We start from the raw sequence: 18,141 nt of genomic DNA on the forward strand, positions 1-18,141 counted from the left end.
TTCTGATTGAAGCTCACTACTTACTATACAATAAAATGAATAAGATTCAACCATGTTCTGCTTTAACTGAATGCGAAACTGAAATTCTAAACATTTTCTGAAAAAAAGTAAATAAAGCATATTAATATCAACCAGACCATTAATAAAACTAACTGATTCTGTGCCTAGAGGACATACAAATGCAGATATGGGAAGGAGGTTTCAGCAGTACTTGTAGTTTGTTAGATGTTTCTCACCTTGAAGAAAGTCATACTTAAAAAAGAGGCTGAAAAAGCGAATAAGTGGCATGAATTCAGGTATTACTGACCACATTATCTTAACAAAACCAGTGTTATTAAATTTGGTTTATCTTTCTATTTCCATATATATTTATAAAATCTATTTTTTTTCTTAGCATATAATTTTGAAGGAAATGTTTTCCATACTTGCATAATATCTGTTGCTCTAAATTTACTTAGTTCTGCAGTTTGCTAGAACACTTGGCCAAAACAGATTAAATTCCCTTAAAAACATAAAGAAAATGAGATTGAATAATAAGTGCAATAAAATATACGCATTATTTTGGGTGGAACACAAATAACCTCCTGAATATTTATGTGAATATTACAGATCAAGTTATTCAGGTACTTTGAGCCCGTATGTAGCCAGCAAAGGAGATACTAAAATAACATCTCTATATAAATAAAATAAAGTAAAATAAAATAGCATACAGCTAAGTAGAGTTTAAGCAATCTTTCTTAGAGAACTTTCCCATCTGCAATTGCAAATATTACTGAAAAACAGTGTCACTTACAAAGCACTAAGATGAAATGTTCAGAGCAAGGATTATAATGGAATTAAATCAACAAATATTTCCATGCTTCCTCAAAAAAAAGTGAAGGGAGTTAGAGAAAGAAAGAAACCTTGAAAATTAAAGAAATCTAACTATTTTTGACAAAAAGTCCTCTCTGTGAGAATTTTCTCTGAGAATGGTCACACATTTCATAAGAAACACAAATTAAGTATTTGGGGGCACAGTCTGAGAGAAAAGAATTACTGTTCTCCTAAGAAAAAAGTTAATACCTCAAAGCACAAACTAAAGCAAAAACAATATATGAAATTATGAAGAAAAGCACTGGTAATTTCATTTTTAAGGTATGGGATTTACTCTTCTAAAGAATATTCAATAACTACCTTAAGTGATTACCAAATATCAGATAAATAATGTAATACTAACTGTAACATACACCTAATTCATGTTGATAGGATTTGTGGAATACAATCTCTTGCTTACAAAAACTATTCACTTGGAAGCTGACTTTCCAGTTATTTGTTCTATGTTCATAAAATCTTAATTATTTTTCCTAAGAATTTGAAAATTCTGTTATGGAGCCTAATAGCACTTGAAGGCAAATAAGGTTGGAAAATATTTGAAACACTGGAAGACTAATAATCTATCTGACATGGCAATCAGACTCATCTTGGAATATGAATTTAAGATAAAAATTCAGGACATCTATATGAAAAACAGCAAACTAATAGGGAGTCATCAAATCCCAGTGTTGTTGACTGAGGAGCAGTAGACAAACAGAAGGATAAGATTTCTGAGCTCATACTTTTATGGCACAGTTCAGAAAGGAGAGAGGATTCTGACAGTATGGTGTGACAACCAAATGTTAAAAGGATGAGTATGTTACTCCTGATATGTGTAGAAAATCTTCAATGAAGTGGAATGAGAATAAAAATTGCTTAATAACAGGAAACTTGGAATCTCCTCACGCAATTTTGCCACATACAGTTTTTGGAGTGGCTTCCCCAGGACTGGTGCTTGAGTTCAACTCACTTATTAGCTAGTGGTGCAGCTACCAGGAGAAAGAGGTTGGTTATGTGTTGGAAGCAGATCAGCTGTGTAGGCTTTTATGCCCTACAGATGATGATGCAGGGACTAGAGTTATGAGGGACTGCAGTACCATAACTGAACTAGCTGTTGAAAGTTTGAGACAATTCAAACATTCTTCAGTGCTGATGAAGGTCTAAAGAAAGTGTTCTTTTTTTTTCACTGCAGTGCAAGTTGAGCTAAAGAGGAGCTTCTACCTAATGTTCTAGTGCTACTGATCCCAGCAGGGAAATAAATTGATAAAAAGCTTTATAGGAGATCTACAGTTCACTGAAATGTAGATCAGCATTGTCTTTGTTCACTTTAATACCATCAAGAAGATTCCCTGAAGCTGGTGGCACATTGGACACACCGGTAAGTCCCCACCAAAACACAAGATGAGTAGCAGATAGACACATTGACTCCAGACTTAAGATTATCAACAGTTAGATTCTAACTTTCCAACAGCAAACTTGTGCCCAAATCTGTTGAAGTAAACCTGTGAGATGCCATGCATGAGTATTAACAAAGCCTACAACCAAAAAACGAACTATAGAAAAACAGAAATAATAATGAAACATATTCTATAGACATGTAGTGATATATAGGAAAGTGCACTGTTATACAGGCAATTACATGTCTTAATGTGAACCATCTACTGCCATAGCAGAATACCATAGCCCCAGCTATCCCGTTCTTTAAAAGATTCACACAGAATTGAAATACATATTCCATAGAATATTCCCTGAAGAGGTAATATTCAAAACATCATTTCAGACTGAGAAAGCATTTTGAAGTCCAAAATACTAGCATTAACCAAAAAGTAAATTTTAAAAAATTTAAAGGAATTTGTTTAATACACTCTAATCTGCAGCTCACTAACTCTAAACATTAGTCCTCTTTAAAAAAAGCCTTTTATATGGAGACTTCCTTGAGGAAGCAAACTTATTTATAACATTACTAAATCAGCGAAAGAATTCCCATATCCCTGGAATACGGAAAAAATACAAAAATTTTAGCTTTTAGAAAGTAAGAAAGATAAAGTTACAAGATAAATAAAGCAAACAAGACATATAAAAAAATCAAAACATTGTTTTTGAGGGAGACAGTTTTTAGCATATCAATCCCTTTACCTGATGCTGTTACCAGGAGGCTGCCTGAATCACATGGTCTACAGGATGAAGCACTAACAGGGTTTATGGAGGAGCTACAGGCAATGGTGGTGGGAATGACAAAGGAATTTTCTGAACATGCAGTTTGGTTCAGTCCAGGAAAGTGGGAAGGCCAGGCACCCACCTGAGATGAGGCTATGGCTGGTATGGCACAGCCTGCAGGTGCCACAGATAAATCTATAGCAGGTTTTGGTGGCAGCTGAGGTGAGGACTTAGAAATAATTTCCTCATTTATTACCCTGATTCCTTGTGGTGAACTTGAAAGAGGTGAGGTCATGGTTTTGTTGTCAGTTTTTGCACTGGTATTTGGGGATCGATTACTATCCATTAAAACTTTAAGCTGTGGGTGTGGTGGAGAAGGGGCTTGTGAAAGCCCTGGTTTTTTAGGAGGAATAGGTGGAGGGTTTCCTCTGTCAATTCTTGATACACTTGGAGTCTTTAAAGTAATTTTACCAACCGGGGTGTAAGTGCCAACTTCCCCTGAATGTGACGTCCCTGGCCGCGATGGAGCACTGCTCTGAGGGCCTGTAAATCTTGAAAGAGCTTGGGTAACAGTATTCCGAGCTGCCTGCTTGGCAACAAGGTTGTCACGACTAGTGGGGGATACATCCCTTGAGGGAGGGCTTTGGGTTGTGTTTCCATTTTGGTCTTGATCATTTGTATTTGCCTGAAATCTAAATCTAGCTGCTTGGACTCGTGGATTTAGGCCTGGATGGCCAGTAGTGTTGGCAGATGGTGAATGCAAACTGTGTATAGATGAAGAGAGCGAGGAATTCTGAGCTGTGGCAGTTGGTGTGGTAGGGGTGCAAAGGGAATTACTATTTGAAAAAGGGGAAGTGCTACTTGATAAATCAGGGGATATGCCTGTACTTGGTCCATTTTCTTCAATTCTGTTTTGATTCAACTCCCTCCCAGGAGTTGTGGGAGGGACAAGTTCACTAGATGAAGATTGCCTATCAATGACAGGCTTCACAAATGCTGCATTGGTACACACATTCATTTTTGTACTGCCAGACACTAGTGGGCTCACTGTAGAAGGCTTTATAGAGACAGTCAAAGGCAACTTCTTAGCGTTTTCAACACTACTGTCCATCATTACAGTCTCTGTTTGACAAGCAACAGTTCTTGAGCTTGGCTCTTCTGTTTCAACCGAAATAGAAACAAGACTCCTATCGCTATTCTTCTGAGAAAGACTAGCTTTACTTTCATTCTCCTTTTTTAATTGCTCAATCATTTTGATCATTTTATCTCTTTCTTCTCTGAGGTCACTGGTGTGTGTTTCCTCTTTGTGAAGTTTGGCACGCAACTGCTCTCTCTCTGTGTCAAAATCAGACAGCTGCTTTTCCATTTGAGCTTCCATTTGTGTACTCCTTTGTTTCTCAGCTGCAAGAAACTCCTCCAATTCAGTAGCCTTTTTCTTTTCCTCTTCAAATTTTGACATCACTTCTTCCAGTTTCTGGGCTTCTTCTACAATTCTGCCAGACAACTGCTTACACTCTTTCACTAGCATCAATACTACATGCTTATTTTTTCCACGTTCTTCTTCAAGGCGAGCAGATAGTTTTTTGTGCTCCAGCTCAAGATTCTGTAACTGAAATTTTTCCATTTCCAACTGTAAGAAGACAGAAAATAATTCTCACTAACACTTCTCATTTCATAATAACCTAGTATTAACCTGACACTGATATTTTAATCTTTGAGAGTATGACTAAAATGAACCCAGGAAGGTGATTTCTGATATCTAGCACAAGTGCATATAATCATATACAAGCAAAAGAAAGAGAGCCATATCAGAAGAGCAATTTAGAAACTAAGTAAACTCTTTTAATTTCCTCCATTGACAAGAAGAGACTCTCCAAAGTTGTTTAATGCTTGTGATTCCTGAGTGATGGAGCTACCTGTTCTCCAAAAAATTGACATAAGACATAACATAAAGCCATCTTAGTAAAGGAACCATACACAAGTAAGAGATGAGGTTTGCAAAAAATCTTTGAGGACAGAAATGGTTAGGTTTTATCTCTTCCTCCAATGGAAGGAGATTAAGTCCATCATAAACATAACTGGTATCCTGTATCTTGTTTTAACATTTATGAATAAGACAACTTTTTGGCACAGGCAGGCAGAAATATTTTCCTATACTTACTAATAGTAAAAAGTCTCATTGACATCAGTGATGTATAAGCTGCTATTACTAAAATGCAGATAACAGATAAGAATAATTTTTCCCCTTATTCATATAACCATTGCCTCTAATTAATTTTGTCTACTGTTTACGCTTTTATTCACAGACCCTCTTCTAGAAAAGCACTGCAAAATTATGGCAATACATCGTTTTATAAAACACCTATGAGGAAGAAATCATTGTGGCAAATGATACCTACATTTTAAAGATCATCTTGGTTTCAAATACTTCAAAACCAGTTTAGCAGCATAGGGGCTGTACTGGGGTTTTAGAGCTTAATCCCAGGTTGACACTCTGCACAATGCTTTTCACAAAACAACACCCACTCTTTCCTCTTTCTTAAAAATGTTATCACAGACTTATAGAATGGTTTAGATTGGAAGGGGACCTTGAAGTTTCAACCACTCTGTCACAGGCAGGCACACCTTCCACTAGACCAGGCTGCTCAGAGCCCCAAAAATCAGTGCTAAACATGAAAAATGACATATGGTATTATCAGTCCTTCCTAAACAAACTGTATCAGCAGTAATATCTCTTCAGTTCTGTTAATGGAAATACAGCTGCAAATTAAATTTAGAAAATATTATAATGACACTGTATTTAGGAATGGTCCAAGCATAGTTTACAAGTGAAAAAAACCCTTATTTTTCCTCAATGATTTCACTGTGTTTCAGTGGATCCAGAATTTGCATGGTTCACTTGAATTTCAAAACAAGGGGAGCATCCAACCATTTCTTTTCTTTGTTAAAATAGGTACAAAGATCATGAAAAATGTATATAATTTCTAAAGCTTGGAGATGTATAAATATTATAGTGAAAATAATCTTTGTCAAACTTTCTACATTTTATTATTCTGCTATTTTGTTTTCAGATTAGCTTCTCATTCTATAAATTGAGTGTTGTGAAATTATATTACTTCCAAATAATTAGAACAGATTTTAATATTTAACTGCCATGAAATCAGCTTACCATACTATTATAATATCTTACTTGTAAGCATTGCATCTAAAGGATAACTCCTTAATAAAAATGTAAACCCTCTATTTGATTTCAATATACAAAAGCAACACTATTTTCTCATTTTACATTGTCTCCTATGTCTCTCTCTCCCTCCCTCTTGTTCTTTTGGCCGCATCATCTCAAATAGGGAAAAGCCTCTGAATATTTACATGGTATTTTTCCCTTTAGATGACCGATTTGGAACTAGCTGCAATTATTTATGAATTTACAAACTAAGTAGAATCTGATTTTTGCAAAATGTACTATATGCTTACACTGTATCATATCAGTAATATAAACATCTGGAAATGAGTTCAAGCATTTGAAAAGGGGTAAAAAAGGATATTGAGAAAAAATATAGTGTCCCACAAACAATTAACCAGCAAAGGCCCTTCAGAGGTGAGAGACAGCATACCTTGTAAGAAAATGTTGAGGAAGCTTGGCTTGCATAGTTTAGTGAAAAACAGACAGAGAGATACCCTAACAGCAACATCCTTTTGAAGGGCCCTTACAGTGATGGCAAGAGTAAAATTCATCTTGGTAATGACAGGTGGGGCTCCATAATAAAAGGTTGCAGAAAAGAAATCTTGCCCTTTGAGAGGCTCATTCTCAGAAAAAAGTTCTTCACAAGGACACCAGTGCAGAAAATATTCAGTACTGCCATTCCTGGGGGTTTTCATGACTAAGCAAGACAAATTTACAGATGACCAGATGTACTGATGATGATGATAATCAGCTTTAGGCACAAGGTTAGAAAAAATTACACCAACAGGCCTTTTTCAACCCACGCTTGCCTTTCTTTGAGCATGCATCCCAATACTAACTCCTCTGCAAACTCTCAACAAATCAAGAACTGTCATTTTGATGATCTGTTTTGTGTTCCCAGGAAAACTCAGAATTAATTTTCACAGCAGCTCCAAGAAAAGCATTCAAAGAGATGGAAGAGGATGGAGACTTAACACAAAGCAGACAACACCTGAGAGTGAGATGTTTGTATATGGTAAGCCTTACAGTCCTTTGTGCACCTCCTTGATTTTTCTACATGCTGGTATATTTTTATGCCTTGTTTTTTGTGATCAAATGAAAATTTTATTCATAGAATACTTTTGAGGTGATTATATTCACAGATATCAAGTTCCCTCCAGAATAAGAGTTCACTCTGAGTCTGTTTAAAGTTCAGTAATACCCAGAGAAAATAAACACAGCTGTACACAGACTTCATTATTTAGATTGGGACAGTGAACCAATTCCAAACACAAAGATAGAGGCATCACACATTTAGAGAAGGAGGAACCACTTTTGGAGGGAGGGGCAGCAGCTGGCTTGTATTTAGGTTACATTTGCCTAGGCTGGTTTTTTTCCTTGCACTGTGTCATCCTACCTTGATGAACATTTTTCGAAGTCCCTCAAAACTCCTTCATTACCTTCTTCAATAGAAGGATTTGAGATGAAGAACAGACAGAAAAATGTGGAATAGAGAGAAGGTAAAACACTGAATGAAAGGTTTGTGAATGCATGGAGATGTCTGAGAGATACATCATCTGTTTCCACAAACCCAAGGAGTTTAAGAGTGTCTTGCACAAATAGCATTTCTAATGGAGATTAGAAGAGGAAGGTGTAGTTCAGTAGACAGTCATGCACACAGCTGCTCAACACCATGTAGTTTGTTTTCAAATCCTTAAAATTAAGATTTAAAGAAAAAAAAGCTGATGTATTCCTCTAGAAGGCAAAAGACAAAAGCATCCTTTCCTGTACAAACAGACTTACAGATACAGACTTTGGTAAAAAAAAAGACATAAAAGGGACAAAATTTGAATTTACATATTAATATACTGATATATTCTTAATATGTGAGCCCATCTTAAGTGCATGTATCTGTCCCTATAATAAAAGCCAGAGATAAATGCAGAATTTAGGTACAAGAAGAGACTTGTGGCCATGCACTGAAACAAGAAACTAATTCCACTGTCCTGGCAGATGCATCAGGGTTTCTTCCAATATCCTTTCTCAGTCAGAACAAGAAAGCTTGCTTGCCCTTCCCTATTTTTATATTTACTGAAAAAGCTTAAGAGAAAAAATAATTAATACTTAAGAGTTCTTCGAAACAAGTGTGAGGTACATATAATAGTTCATTCCCCATTAAACTGTTTGAAGCCTTACATATCATAGTGATATCCTTTTTTATATAATCTGTTTTCCTGAAGTCTTAACAGAGAAATGATGCTTAAACTAAACAAAAAACAGAGCTAAAGTAACAACAAAATGTTTGCTGGTTTAATTTAAGCAACTTCCAGCACTTTCACATGCATGTTTTTTCCCAAAGAGCAATCATTACCAAAATCAATTTTATGTCAATTGTCTTCGCCTGTTTGCTGTTTGGGGTTTTTAAGTCAATGTAAAACTGTCCCCAAAAACCTGTATCACAGCAGTAGACATTCTATCCATCTTATATGAAGATGACTAAACACACAGAGAGCATTTTTTTTCTATTTATTCCAAAATACTTTGTGTAGATTAGTACTTTATATGACTGTTTCATCTCTTTCCTCTCAGAAAGCCCTCCCCAGCATATTCATATTTAGCTATGTTTAAGAAATGTATGGCTTACATCCTGGTGAAATACATGCCACCAACCAATCATTCACTTTCAAAATGACACTGTTTTATCTTCAATCTGGCACTTTTTTCTAAAATATGATTGTTCCAAAATTATTTTCTTTTTATAGTAAATGTTCTTAATATGCAAAAAAGTATTTTTAGAGGCATAAAACACTTTTACTGATTTATGAAATAGAGCCACCTGATGTAAAAAAAAATAAATTATTTACTTTATTCAGGTTAGAATGAAAATAGGTTCTTAAGGCTTCAACAGTATTGGTTTAAAAATATCTTGTGATGATGCTCAGTTCACACTGAGCTATCTACTTATATATCCACTGTATCAACTTGTACCAGTCATATTTAATTTTTTTCCATAAATAGAGCTAAAATCACAGAACAAATAAAGTGTGCATACAAAATAGCACCAGAAAACCAGCACCTCACCCTATATGAAAATTAGGTGGCAACATTTTAACACTTGTAATGTTAATCATGAAAAAGATGTAAATTAAAAATGTGACATGAAAGAATAAAGCAGGAGAAGGAAAAGGAAAAAGTCAATAGCAGGATACCTTCTTTTGTCTGTTTTCAGCAGCAGCCAACTGAGCTGACATTCTTTCTTGCATTTTCCTGCAGTGAGCCATAACAGCTTCTAAAATGGACAGAGGGTTCATGCATATTGGCTTCTTTTCTTTATCACCAGCACCTGCCTCAAAGTCTCTCTGAAGAGCCAGAAATGGGTCGCTCAGATTAAATCTTCCATATCGCTCCTGGATAAAAACCTCTTTGCGCCGGGCCTGACAGAAACAAAAAAGCAAACTAAAAACAGAGAAATAAAATGCATTCTTTGAAGTACATCCACACATAGAAGAAACTTACACTACAGGAAAAGCAATATACATAATTCAAAGTTTTAAAATATTTTCTTTAGGTATTCATGTACAACCTCTAAAAGAAAAATATGCCTCAAAAAATCAGAAAAACACCCACAGTGCAGAGAGAAACACTGTCAAGAAAGAGAAATCATCCAAAAATAGGGAAAAACATTTCTCTGCAACTTTGTTCAAATTCTGTTTCGAAGAATAAACAAAAAAAAAAAAAAAAAGGAAGAATAAAGTTCTGATATACAAAAGAGGAGAAAGAGACCAAATACTTACCCAATGGGTTAGCACATCATTTGGAAAGCTTGAAGTTAAAATTTTAACATATGAAAAGTTCATGAATGATAACACACATTTCAGGGCATGAGAAAACAAAGAGGAATGTAAGAACTATGTTAGAAAAATCCCTCAAAGACTAACTACAAATTACCTTAGTGAATGCCCAGCTTTTTTCTATATATTGTCAACAAAATTGAAATGTTCTCATAAATGAGAATTTGTCTGGAAAATAAACAAGTGGGCCTACATATTTTGATGCTTGAAATATGTCTAGTTTGTTTTTCATTGTGATAGTATAAATAGAAAATCTTTATTAAAAGACCAGGTCTTTGAAACATAACTTCAGAAAAAGCTGACAGAGTTCACTCAGCCCTCAAGTCTAGTTTGGCTTACAAAGTCAGGTAGTGACTGATTGAAGAGATAAAAATAATAGACAGAACCTAGTTATTTTTTATAAAGTGCTTTGCAAGTAACCCCCAATTAGTCTAATCATTTTAGTATTTTAATCCCTTAATTTATAACTTACATAATAAAAAAGCTAGTTCCAAAGGTAATATTACAGGACTAGGAGGCGGAACTGTATTTGTAATTTGTGGTTCTATAGGATGAAGTTACAGGACAGTATGTGGCTTAGGAATTCAACCTGCATGGAAAGGAAACCATCAAAAACAAAAGCCTTACCATAAATGGATTACATTGCTAATCAGCCAAGCAAGATGATAAATCCAAGCAGGTTAAGAATTTAAATAGAGAGGGATTCACAGTCCATATATAAATTATCAACAACTTAAAAGCCACTTAGTTTATATAAAGCGAGATGTCAAAGTAAAGGAAAAAATAGATGTAGCAAGTCTGCTTTAAGTCCAAAAAGAAGACCACCAAGAGCCCTCATTGTTAAATCCAAAGAAAAAGCCAAGATGATTAACTGACCTTAGAGGCAAAGGCATAACCTGTGCCTTTAGAGAAAGAGATTGCCAGCCAGTGAAATAATGTGTATTTTCAATTTTTTTCTATGACCCATGACTAGCTGTCCTCTTGGCACATACTAAATGCATGTAATATGAATATATTCTTTGAAATGTTTTCTAACATGCACAGCAATTAATATAGCAGGGCAAAAAAAACTCAGTGTGCACCTGCCAAAATAGCAAGATGACCAGGTTCAAGAAAAGGATGAAAATAAATAGTAGGGATGAGCTCCATCTGAATGAAAATCAAAACCAGAATTAAAGTGGCTATGGTAGAATGTGGAAAGTAAACACTGTGGAAAAACCAATAGGTCTCAAACAGCACATGGTTTGGGCTGACTGACTGGCTGAAGCTGGAACTGCATAACCCCAAGCACAGGGCAAAACAGACTGGCAACTCTCAAACCATAGACAGCAAAGTCATTTAAAGACGCTTCCAACTCAAAGGGGAACAAAATGTATGTTAAAACAAATGCTCCCATGTCTTTATACAAGGACTATAAATATACAATAATTGGATGATTTCATGGGTTGAAAATACATGATTTAAAAAGAAGGTACTAGAATAAAAGACAAAGCAGAAACTTGGTAGAAAGAGAGATGATGAGTATTTTCCTAAAACTTGGGCACAAAGTGACAGAAACACAAACTAGGCCTGAGGTTTTCTACAGGATTCCTCTAGCCTCTAAATAATACTTCTGTCCCTTCGCAAATCTCTAAAGTACATCAGATGGGAGAAATAGAAATGTTACAATCAGATTTTTTTCCCTTATATTGTCTTTCTTTACTGAATTTCAAGTCTTAAGAGTTAGTAGCAATATCACAATATCTGTTTTACAGGAAAGTCATTATCTGTGGAATATACAGTCTAAAATCATACTCCTTTAAAAAAGTGTCTGTGTAATTTGTTGGTTGTGTTAAATCAGCATTAGCAGTGTCTCATATGTAACTTCAATTGCACAGCAATATACAGAGAAAATAATATTCAAACTATTTATTTGTGAATAATTAACTGAATCAATTTTCAAACACAACATTTTCAAAAATAGAATATGCACCCACTATAGGAGGTCATCAGGATTACTGTATTGTGAAAGGTGCTATATGAATTTATAAACCATCAGGTTCAGTTTTCTCCACATACTCATTTGCTCAGCAATGAACCTTTTAATGACAGGACTGAGATTGGAAGTATTTAGAAGTATGATAAGATGTCCATGGGAAATGATATCTTTTTCAGCCTATGTCAGTAGTATGCAAAATCATGACTTAAGATTTGAGGTAAACCCTCCAACAGGTAACTGCTAATGACAAGTCACAGTAGGTGTAAACAAATCAAAACAAAATATATAAAACCAAAGACAAAAACCCTTCAAACAATTAATGCATGAAATTCTCTATGGCAATAGAGCAAAAGATTAAACTAACTTGCAACAGCTTTTTAATTCAGTCAGTAAGAACATCACATTTATATAGAACTTTTAAATCTTTACGAAAGATTTGAAACATTAAATAAAACTAAAATAAAGCTACTAGTTAAAAAAAATAAACTTCAAAGTTTTTTTATGGATGATATGTAACATTATGTTGGATCAAGGATGGACTACCAAAAAAACAGATCTGAAAAATATCTTCAATGTTTTCATTTTGATCATTTCAAAAATGATCAAAAGGTACAACATAGCATCTCTTCAAGGAAGAGCTTAGTAGAAGTAGGACTTTTCAGTGTGAAACAGAGACAATCAGGGAGAAAGGTGTTTGAGGTCTGGCGGGCTGACAGGACAAGTGTCGCTTGTCCCACGATCTAATGAAGGAAATTTGAGTTGGACACGAATTATTTTCACTGAGAGCAGCTAAACACCAGAACATGTTGCCCACGGAAAACAGTTAACTTCTATCATTGGAAGATTTCCCAAGATCGATTGGATAAAGCCAACTGCAACTCAATCCATGTTTGACCTTGCTCCTGCTTTAAGAAGATTGGACTGAACAATCTCTCCAGGTGCCTTTACACCTACATTACTGCATAATAAGTGATTTCTTCTAGGACTGTCATGTATTTTATTTATTTATTTATTTATTTATTTTAGCTTATAGATGCTGGTAATCCTGTCAATTAATAAATGACGAAAATGAGTTTGCAGAGGAAGGAAAAAAAATCAAATATTGGAAGAACACGTCTTACGTCTTGCTTTGGATCAAGACAATACTTTTTATGACCTGGGAAACAGAACTTTAAGTCTGGGATATTTTCAAAAATAAAAAATCAGTACTAAAAAATCCCTAGGGATTATGCAGCTATACAATACAAGGGGAAGCTTTATTCTCCAGTCTGCTCTCCTAAGTCTGTAGCCAACAAGAATCTGAAGGATCGGGCTGTTAAGATAAACTGCTTCTTTTATGACTTTTCAGGGAGCCTGTCTCCTCCTACATACAGCAAGGCACCTCATTCATCCTGCAGCAACCTTTTTCAAGTTACCTTAAGTTATCTGCAAGCTACCTCATGGAAATTTTCACTTCTTAACCTGACCTTTTTGCAGTCACTGACCCCATTTACCAAGTGGCAAATGAAGATGGGCAGTGGGGTGCGCAGGGAGAGAACAAAATGAAAATGGCCTGTGGGTAAAGCTGCAAATCCAGTATAAGAACTGGTCTGAACCTATTTGTTTCTTGCATTCCACTTCAGAAGAAAACAAAAATTCATTTTCAGTAACCAAATGGAGAATTATGAAGTCTAATTAGACTTTTTCCACCTGTTATTGAAACAAGAATGTGAGAGGTCAAGGGGGTCTTCAAATAGCATACCTATTACTGTGGACTTACAGCTAAAAGCATAAAGCTAGGAAAAAGAAATATCATTTAATGGATATAAGAAATAAGCCAAATAATGAAAACAAAAAAATTAATCACATAAGCTACATTATTAGTTTTATATTCTTAATAATTTAGTTGATATTAGTTGCATACATTCATTGAAATAAGCTTTCATAATTACCAACATAATTCATGTAAGCAACAGAGCTTTTAAGGTTAATACAGTATTTTCCCCCCTATGTATCTCAGAGTTTCCTCTTCATTTATCTGCCAAGTTAAGCGAGCTCGATGGGTCCAAATCTTCCATGCAGCAACTGATGATAAACATCAAAAACAGGACTGCATGTCCTACACTGCTGGGGAACAACGGAACTGAATTAAAGTTGCCACAGAACCCTTCAACAAAATTTCCTTCCTTTCAAGAGCATTTGTTGTTCTGATTAATTTCCTTTTCTACATTTACGATAATTGTTTCAACAGATGTTGACAGGTTCATATTAATTTTTTCTCTCGACATATGAATTAGGGAGTGGTAAAAAGTTTTCTAAAACTAACCAGTACAGAAGAGGAGTAGTAAAAGCTTATTTTATATATTATGTTAAAGATGAGGGTGAGCCCTTCATTCTAAATAAAACTAAAAGGGTAATTGATTTTTTTAAAAGAGGAAGATGTCTGAAAGAGAACATGTTTATAAATCTTCTTCACTGAAATTATATAGTTTCTTTAAGTGATTTTTTGTAGCTATTCAATTAAGCAAAAGAGAATTATCAATGAGTACATACTCACAATAAAAGCAGTACTTTCAGATACACCTGTAAAATATCAGACCGGAGGATATCATGCCTTTCTATGATGAGTTAAGAATGAGTCTTTAAAGAATGTTAGCAATTTTCATACACAGTTGAGTTTGGGGGCTTTGTTAGTTTTTTTAGTTGCCTCTTTTTTAATGCAGATGTGAATGAATGTTTTCAAAGTGTCGTAAGATGCTACTTCCATATGAAGTTGTACAGGAAAAATTAAAAATGGAAATGTAAACATCAGTGACTGATGAAATAGTATCTTGCAGCATGATTTCTGTCAATGAACATGTGATGCTCAATTTCTCCTTAAAATTTTAACTGCAATTCCTTTCTTCAGCACAGTGATGGTGCATACCCATGCAAAATCTACAAGGGAGTTAAATTTTAATGAACTCCATACTATATGAAAAATACTTTACCAATACATTCAAAGTGTTGGTTTCTATGTTAAATGTCAAGTATAAGACAAAATACTTGTCTGTCCATTGTAAGGATGGAAAAATGGAAATTGCCTGGACAAAACTGACAATCATAACAGGCCACTAGTTTAAAAAGAGTGAAAACAGTAGAACTGAGAAATTGGAGGATACAACCAGCAAGTTAAACAAAACCAGCATACAGGTTGATTTATGCTCTAGCAGACCTAAATATTTGTTCTGTACTATAAGGACATGCTCTTTATGGATGACTGAGCAGTACCATGAAAGAAGTCAAGTCATTTGGTAGAGGTGCTAATAAAAAAAGAAAATATACTCAGTAATTTTTAATCTAAGACACACATACTCATAAAAAGCATCCAAACTTATCTTGGAGAACTATCTCGTAACAGTCATAAGGCATGCAAATACATAAATGAAATTTGTTACATTACAGTAAACTGCATGAGATGTAAAGTTTTCCTATAAAAGTTATCCTAAGCATGAAACTAATATCCAAAAGCTGCATTATTCTCACATTTAAAACAACACACAAAATTTAAAGAAAAAATTACAATTTGCAAAGTATGCCTGTCTCTCAGAATCATATAGCTTTAAATCCAAGCTTTTAAAAAACATTTTTCAAGGTAAAAGGCAGCTCTGAATAAAAGAGTGTGTGTTGGTTTAGAAGGCTATTCTATTCTCCTCTCCTTAGGAGATTTTCTGTTTCATGCGAGTATCCAAATATAATAGTGCTTTGCAAAAAGCTATATAGTATAATATATAGCTTTTTGCAAAAAAGTATAATTCTCTTTTCTCAGCTTTAAAAAGCATTCTTGATAAAAGCACAAAGTGGCAAAAAATTAATTCAGATCTCTGTGTACAGAAGAACAAACATTTAAGTAATATTTAAACAATCCTGACAAGTACTGACATAGAATTATACAACCAAGGTAATGACCAAGCCTGAATTTTCTTAGGGGTCTAACTCCATAAAAGGAGAGTATCATCCAGTGATACCAGATTATTATTACCACAATATTGATAAGTAGCACAACCTCCTTCTTTTTCTCCCTGTTACTTGACAAAAACCTCCATGAAAGGAAAAGTACAGACAGACAGCACAGACAGACATATGCTTCCAATTCTTCATTATTAATTTTCTCCCTTAGAGTACTAAAAACTCATTATTTTGAGGTTACAGATTTTAAAAGGAAAATGCCATACTAAAAGGTGAAGATCAGTTACTAACAGATCTATCCCAACAAGAAAAAAAGCCAGCACAGTGAATATAAAATATTCTTCACACAATGTAAAAGGTGAAATTCAGGCCTTATACTAAGTTTCTAAATGAGGAAAAAGAAAAAGTTCAAGTCATGAAACAACATGTGGTTTTGATTGAGAAGAGCCATCTAGATATTCCATATAAAGATTACACTAGACCTATTTTATGACAGCTTTGTTGTCTGGTGCTTAAACATTTGAAAATTATAGGCCAATATTTTGTCAGGAAGTATCACTGTTTGATGCTCTGATTATCTAACCGCCCAGACATTTATTTCTGAAAATAATACAGATTTTCATACTGATAATGAGTGTCAGCTGATAGAAGAGACTTGAGCTCTCTGGTTACTTTAAATAACCATTTGTCATCTAGACTTTTTTTGCATGTTCAAATTTATAGTTGAAATTCATGCAAATCAATTCATAATTCTTTGCATGGAAATCTGTCAGAAATTCTTCTGAAGTGCTGAAGGAAATCTGACTTCATCTCTAACCAAAATAGAGCACTTTAACCTTCATGCTTAGCAGTTAAAAACAAAGCTTCTTCAGCTCAGGAACAAAAGATACCAAAGACATAACACTAAAACTTTTACTAAATCAATCTGTGTTTCTGAATCTGTGTTTCTGTTTGAGTATTGAGATGTTCGTATTTTCAAGCTATCAAAACCTCAGTTAAGATACCATCCTGCATTACTTCATGGCAATTAAACTATTACCAAGCTTTACATATTTTAATTTAAAAGTATGCAAGTTATATTTACAATGCCATCATCAGGCAGAGTCATCATGAATTCACAGAGGGAAAGGGCTGTTAGGTAGTTCAGTATTCTACTCTGCTGAGGCAACCACCTCATGGATGAAGGGAAGGCATTGGATGTAGTTTCCCTGGATTTTAGTAAAGCTTTTGATACTGTCCCTCACAGCATCCTTCTGGACAAGTTTCCCAAACTCTATGGAATTGAGTAGGTTCAGAGTTGGGTGAAGAACTGGCAGAAGGATTGCAGTGATGTAGATGTACACCAGTCAGTGTACACCTGGCTGGTGACTGCCATCAGCAGTACTTCTCAGGGCTCAATCCTAGGGACAGTTCTCTTCCACACATTCATTCAGCAATGATCTGGATGCAGGAGTCAAATGCACTATTAGCAAAGCTGCTGATGACACCAAACTGGGAAATGCTGTTGACTTGAGGACAGGAGCAGCCCTGCAGAGAGGGATCTGAGGGGGCTGCTGCCAGCAGGATCAACGTGAGTCAGCTCCGTGTGCCCAGGCAGCCAAGGGGGCAAAGCCCATCCTGGGCTGATCAAACACAGCATCAGCACCAGCTGGGCAGAAGGGGTGATTATCCCACTCTATTCAGCTTTGGAGCAGCCTCAATGGGAGTGCTGTGTGCAGTTCTGGGCTCTGCAGTTTAAGGAGGATGTGGAGGTGAGTGAATGCACTCAGAGGAGGGCAACAAAGCTGGTGAAAGGGCTGAAAGGAATGTCCTGGGAGGAGGGGGGGCAAGGACTCTGAGCTTATGAGATCTGGAGAAAAGGACACTGAGGGGTGACCTCATTGCTCTGTACAGATTCCCCAGGATGCGAAGGGGAGAGGGAGGGGCTACTCTCTCTCCCTGAGATCCATTTAGAGGAATGGTTCAAAAATTGCACCAGGAGAGGTTCAGACTGGACATTAGGAAGCATTTCTTTAGTGAGATGGTGGTTAAACACTGGAACAGGCTTCCTAGAGAGGTGATCAATGCCCCAAGCCTGTCAGTGTTCAAGAGGCATTTGGACAACGCTCTTGAAAACACACTTTATCTTTTGGTCACTACTGAAGTGGGTCAGGCAGCTGGACTACATGATCATTGTTCATTTCCTTTTCAACTGAAGTAGCCTCTTCTATTCA

At 35.5% G+C, this 18,141-nt stretch overlaps 1 protein-coding gene across 2 annotated transcripts in view; it reads right to left on the reverse strand.

Moving 5' to 3' along the window:
• CTTNBP2 (cortactin binding protein 2) overlaps positions 1–18,141 on the reverse strand; it is a 77,422-nt gene that overhangs the window by 39,322 nt on the left and 19,959 nt on the right. The window contains exons 3-4 of one of the 2 annotated variants that reach the window (XM_071423706.1): positions 9,382–9,606; positions 2,989–4,639 (exon numbers count right to left, since the gene is read on the reverse strand). In XM_071423706.1, the coding sequence (XP_071279807.1) occupies positions 2,989–4,639; positions 9,382–9,606 (1,876 nt within the window). Of the gene's footprint in view, positions 1–2,988; positions 4,640–9,381; positions 9,607–18,141 lie in introns of those variants that run through there. The other variant, XM_071423704.1, reaches the window with a different exon arrangement.

The sequence above is a fragment of the Agelaius tricolor genome, unplaced genomic scaffold (genome assembly GCF_023055355.1).
Source record: "Agelaius tricolor isolate 1412-34295 unplaced genomic scaffold, bAgeTri1.0.p SCAF_3, whole genome shotgun sequence".
Lineage (NCBI taxonomy): Eukaryota > Metazoa > Chordata > Aves > Passeriformes > Icteridae > Agelaius > Agelaius tricolor.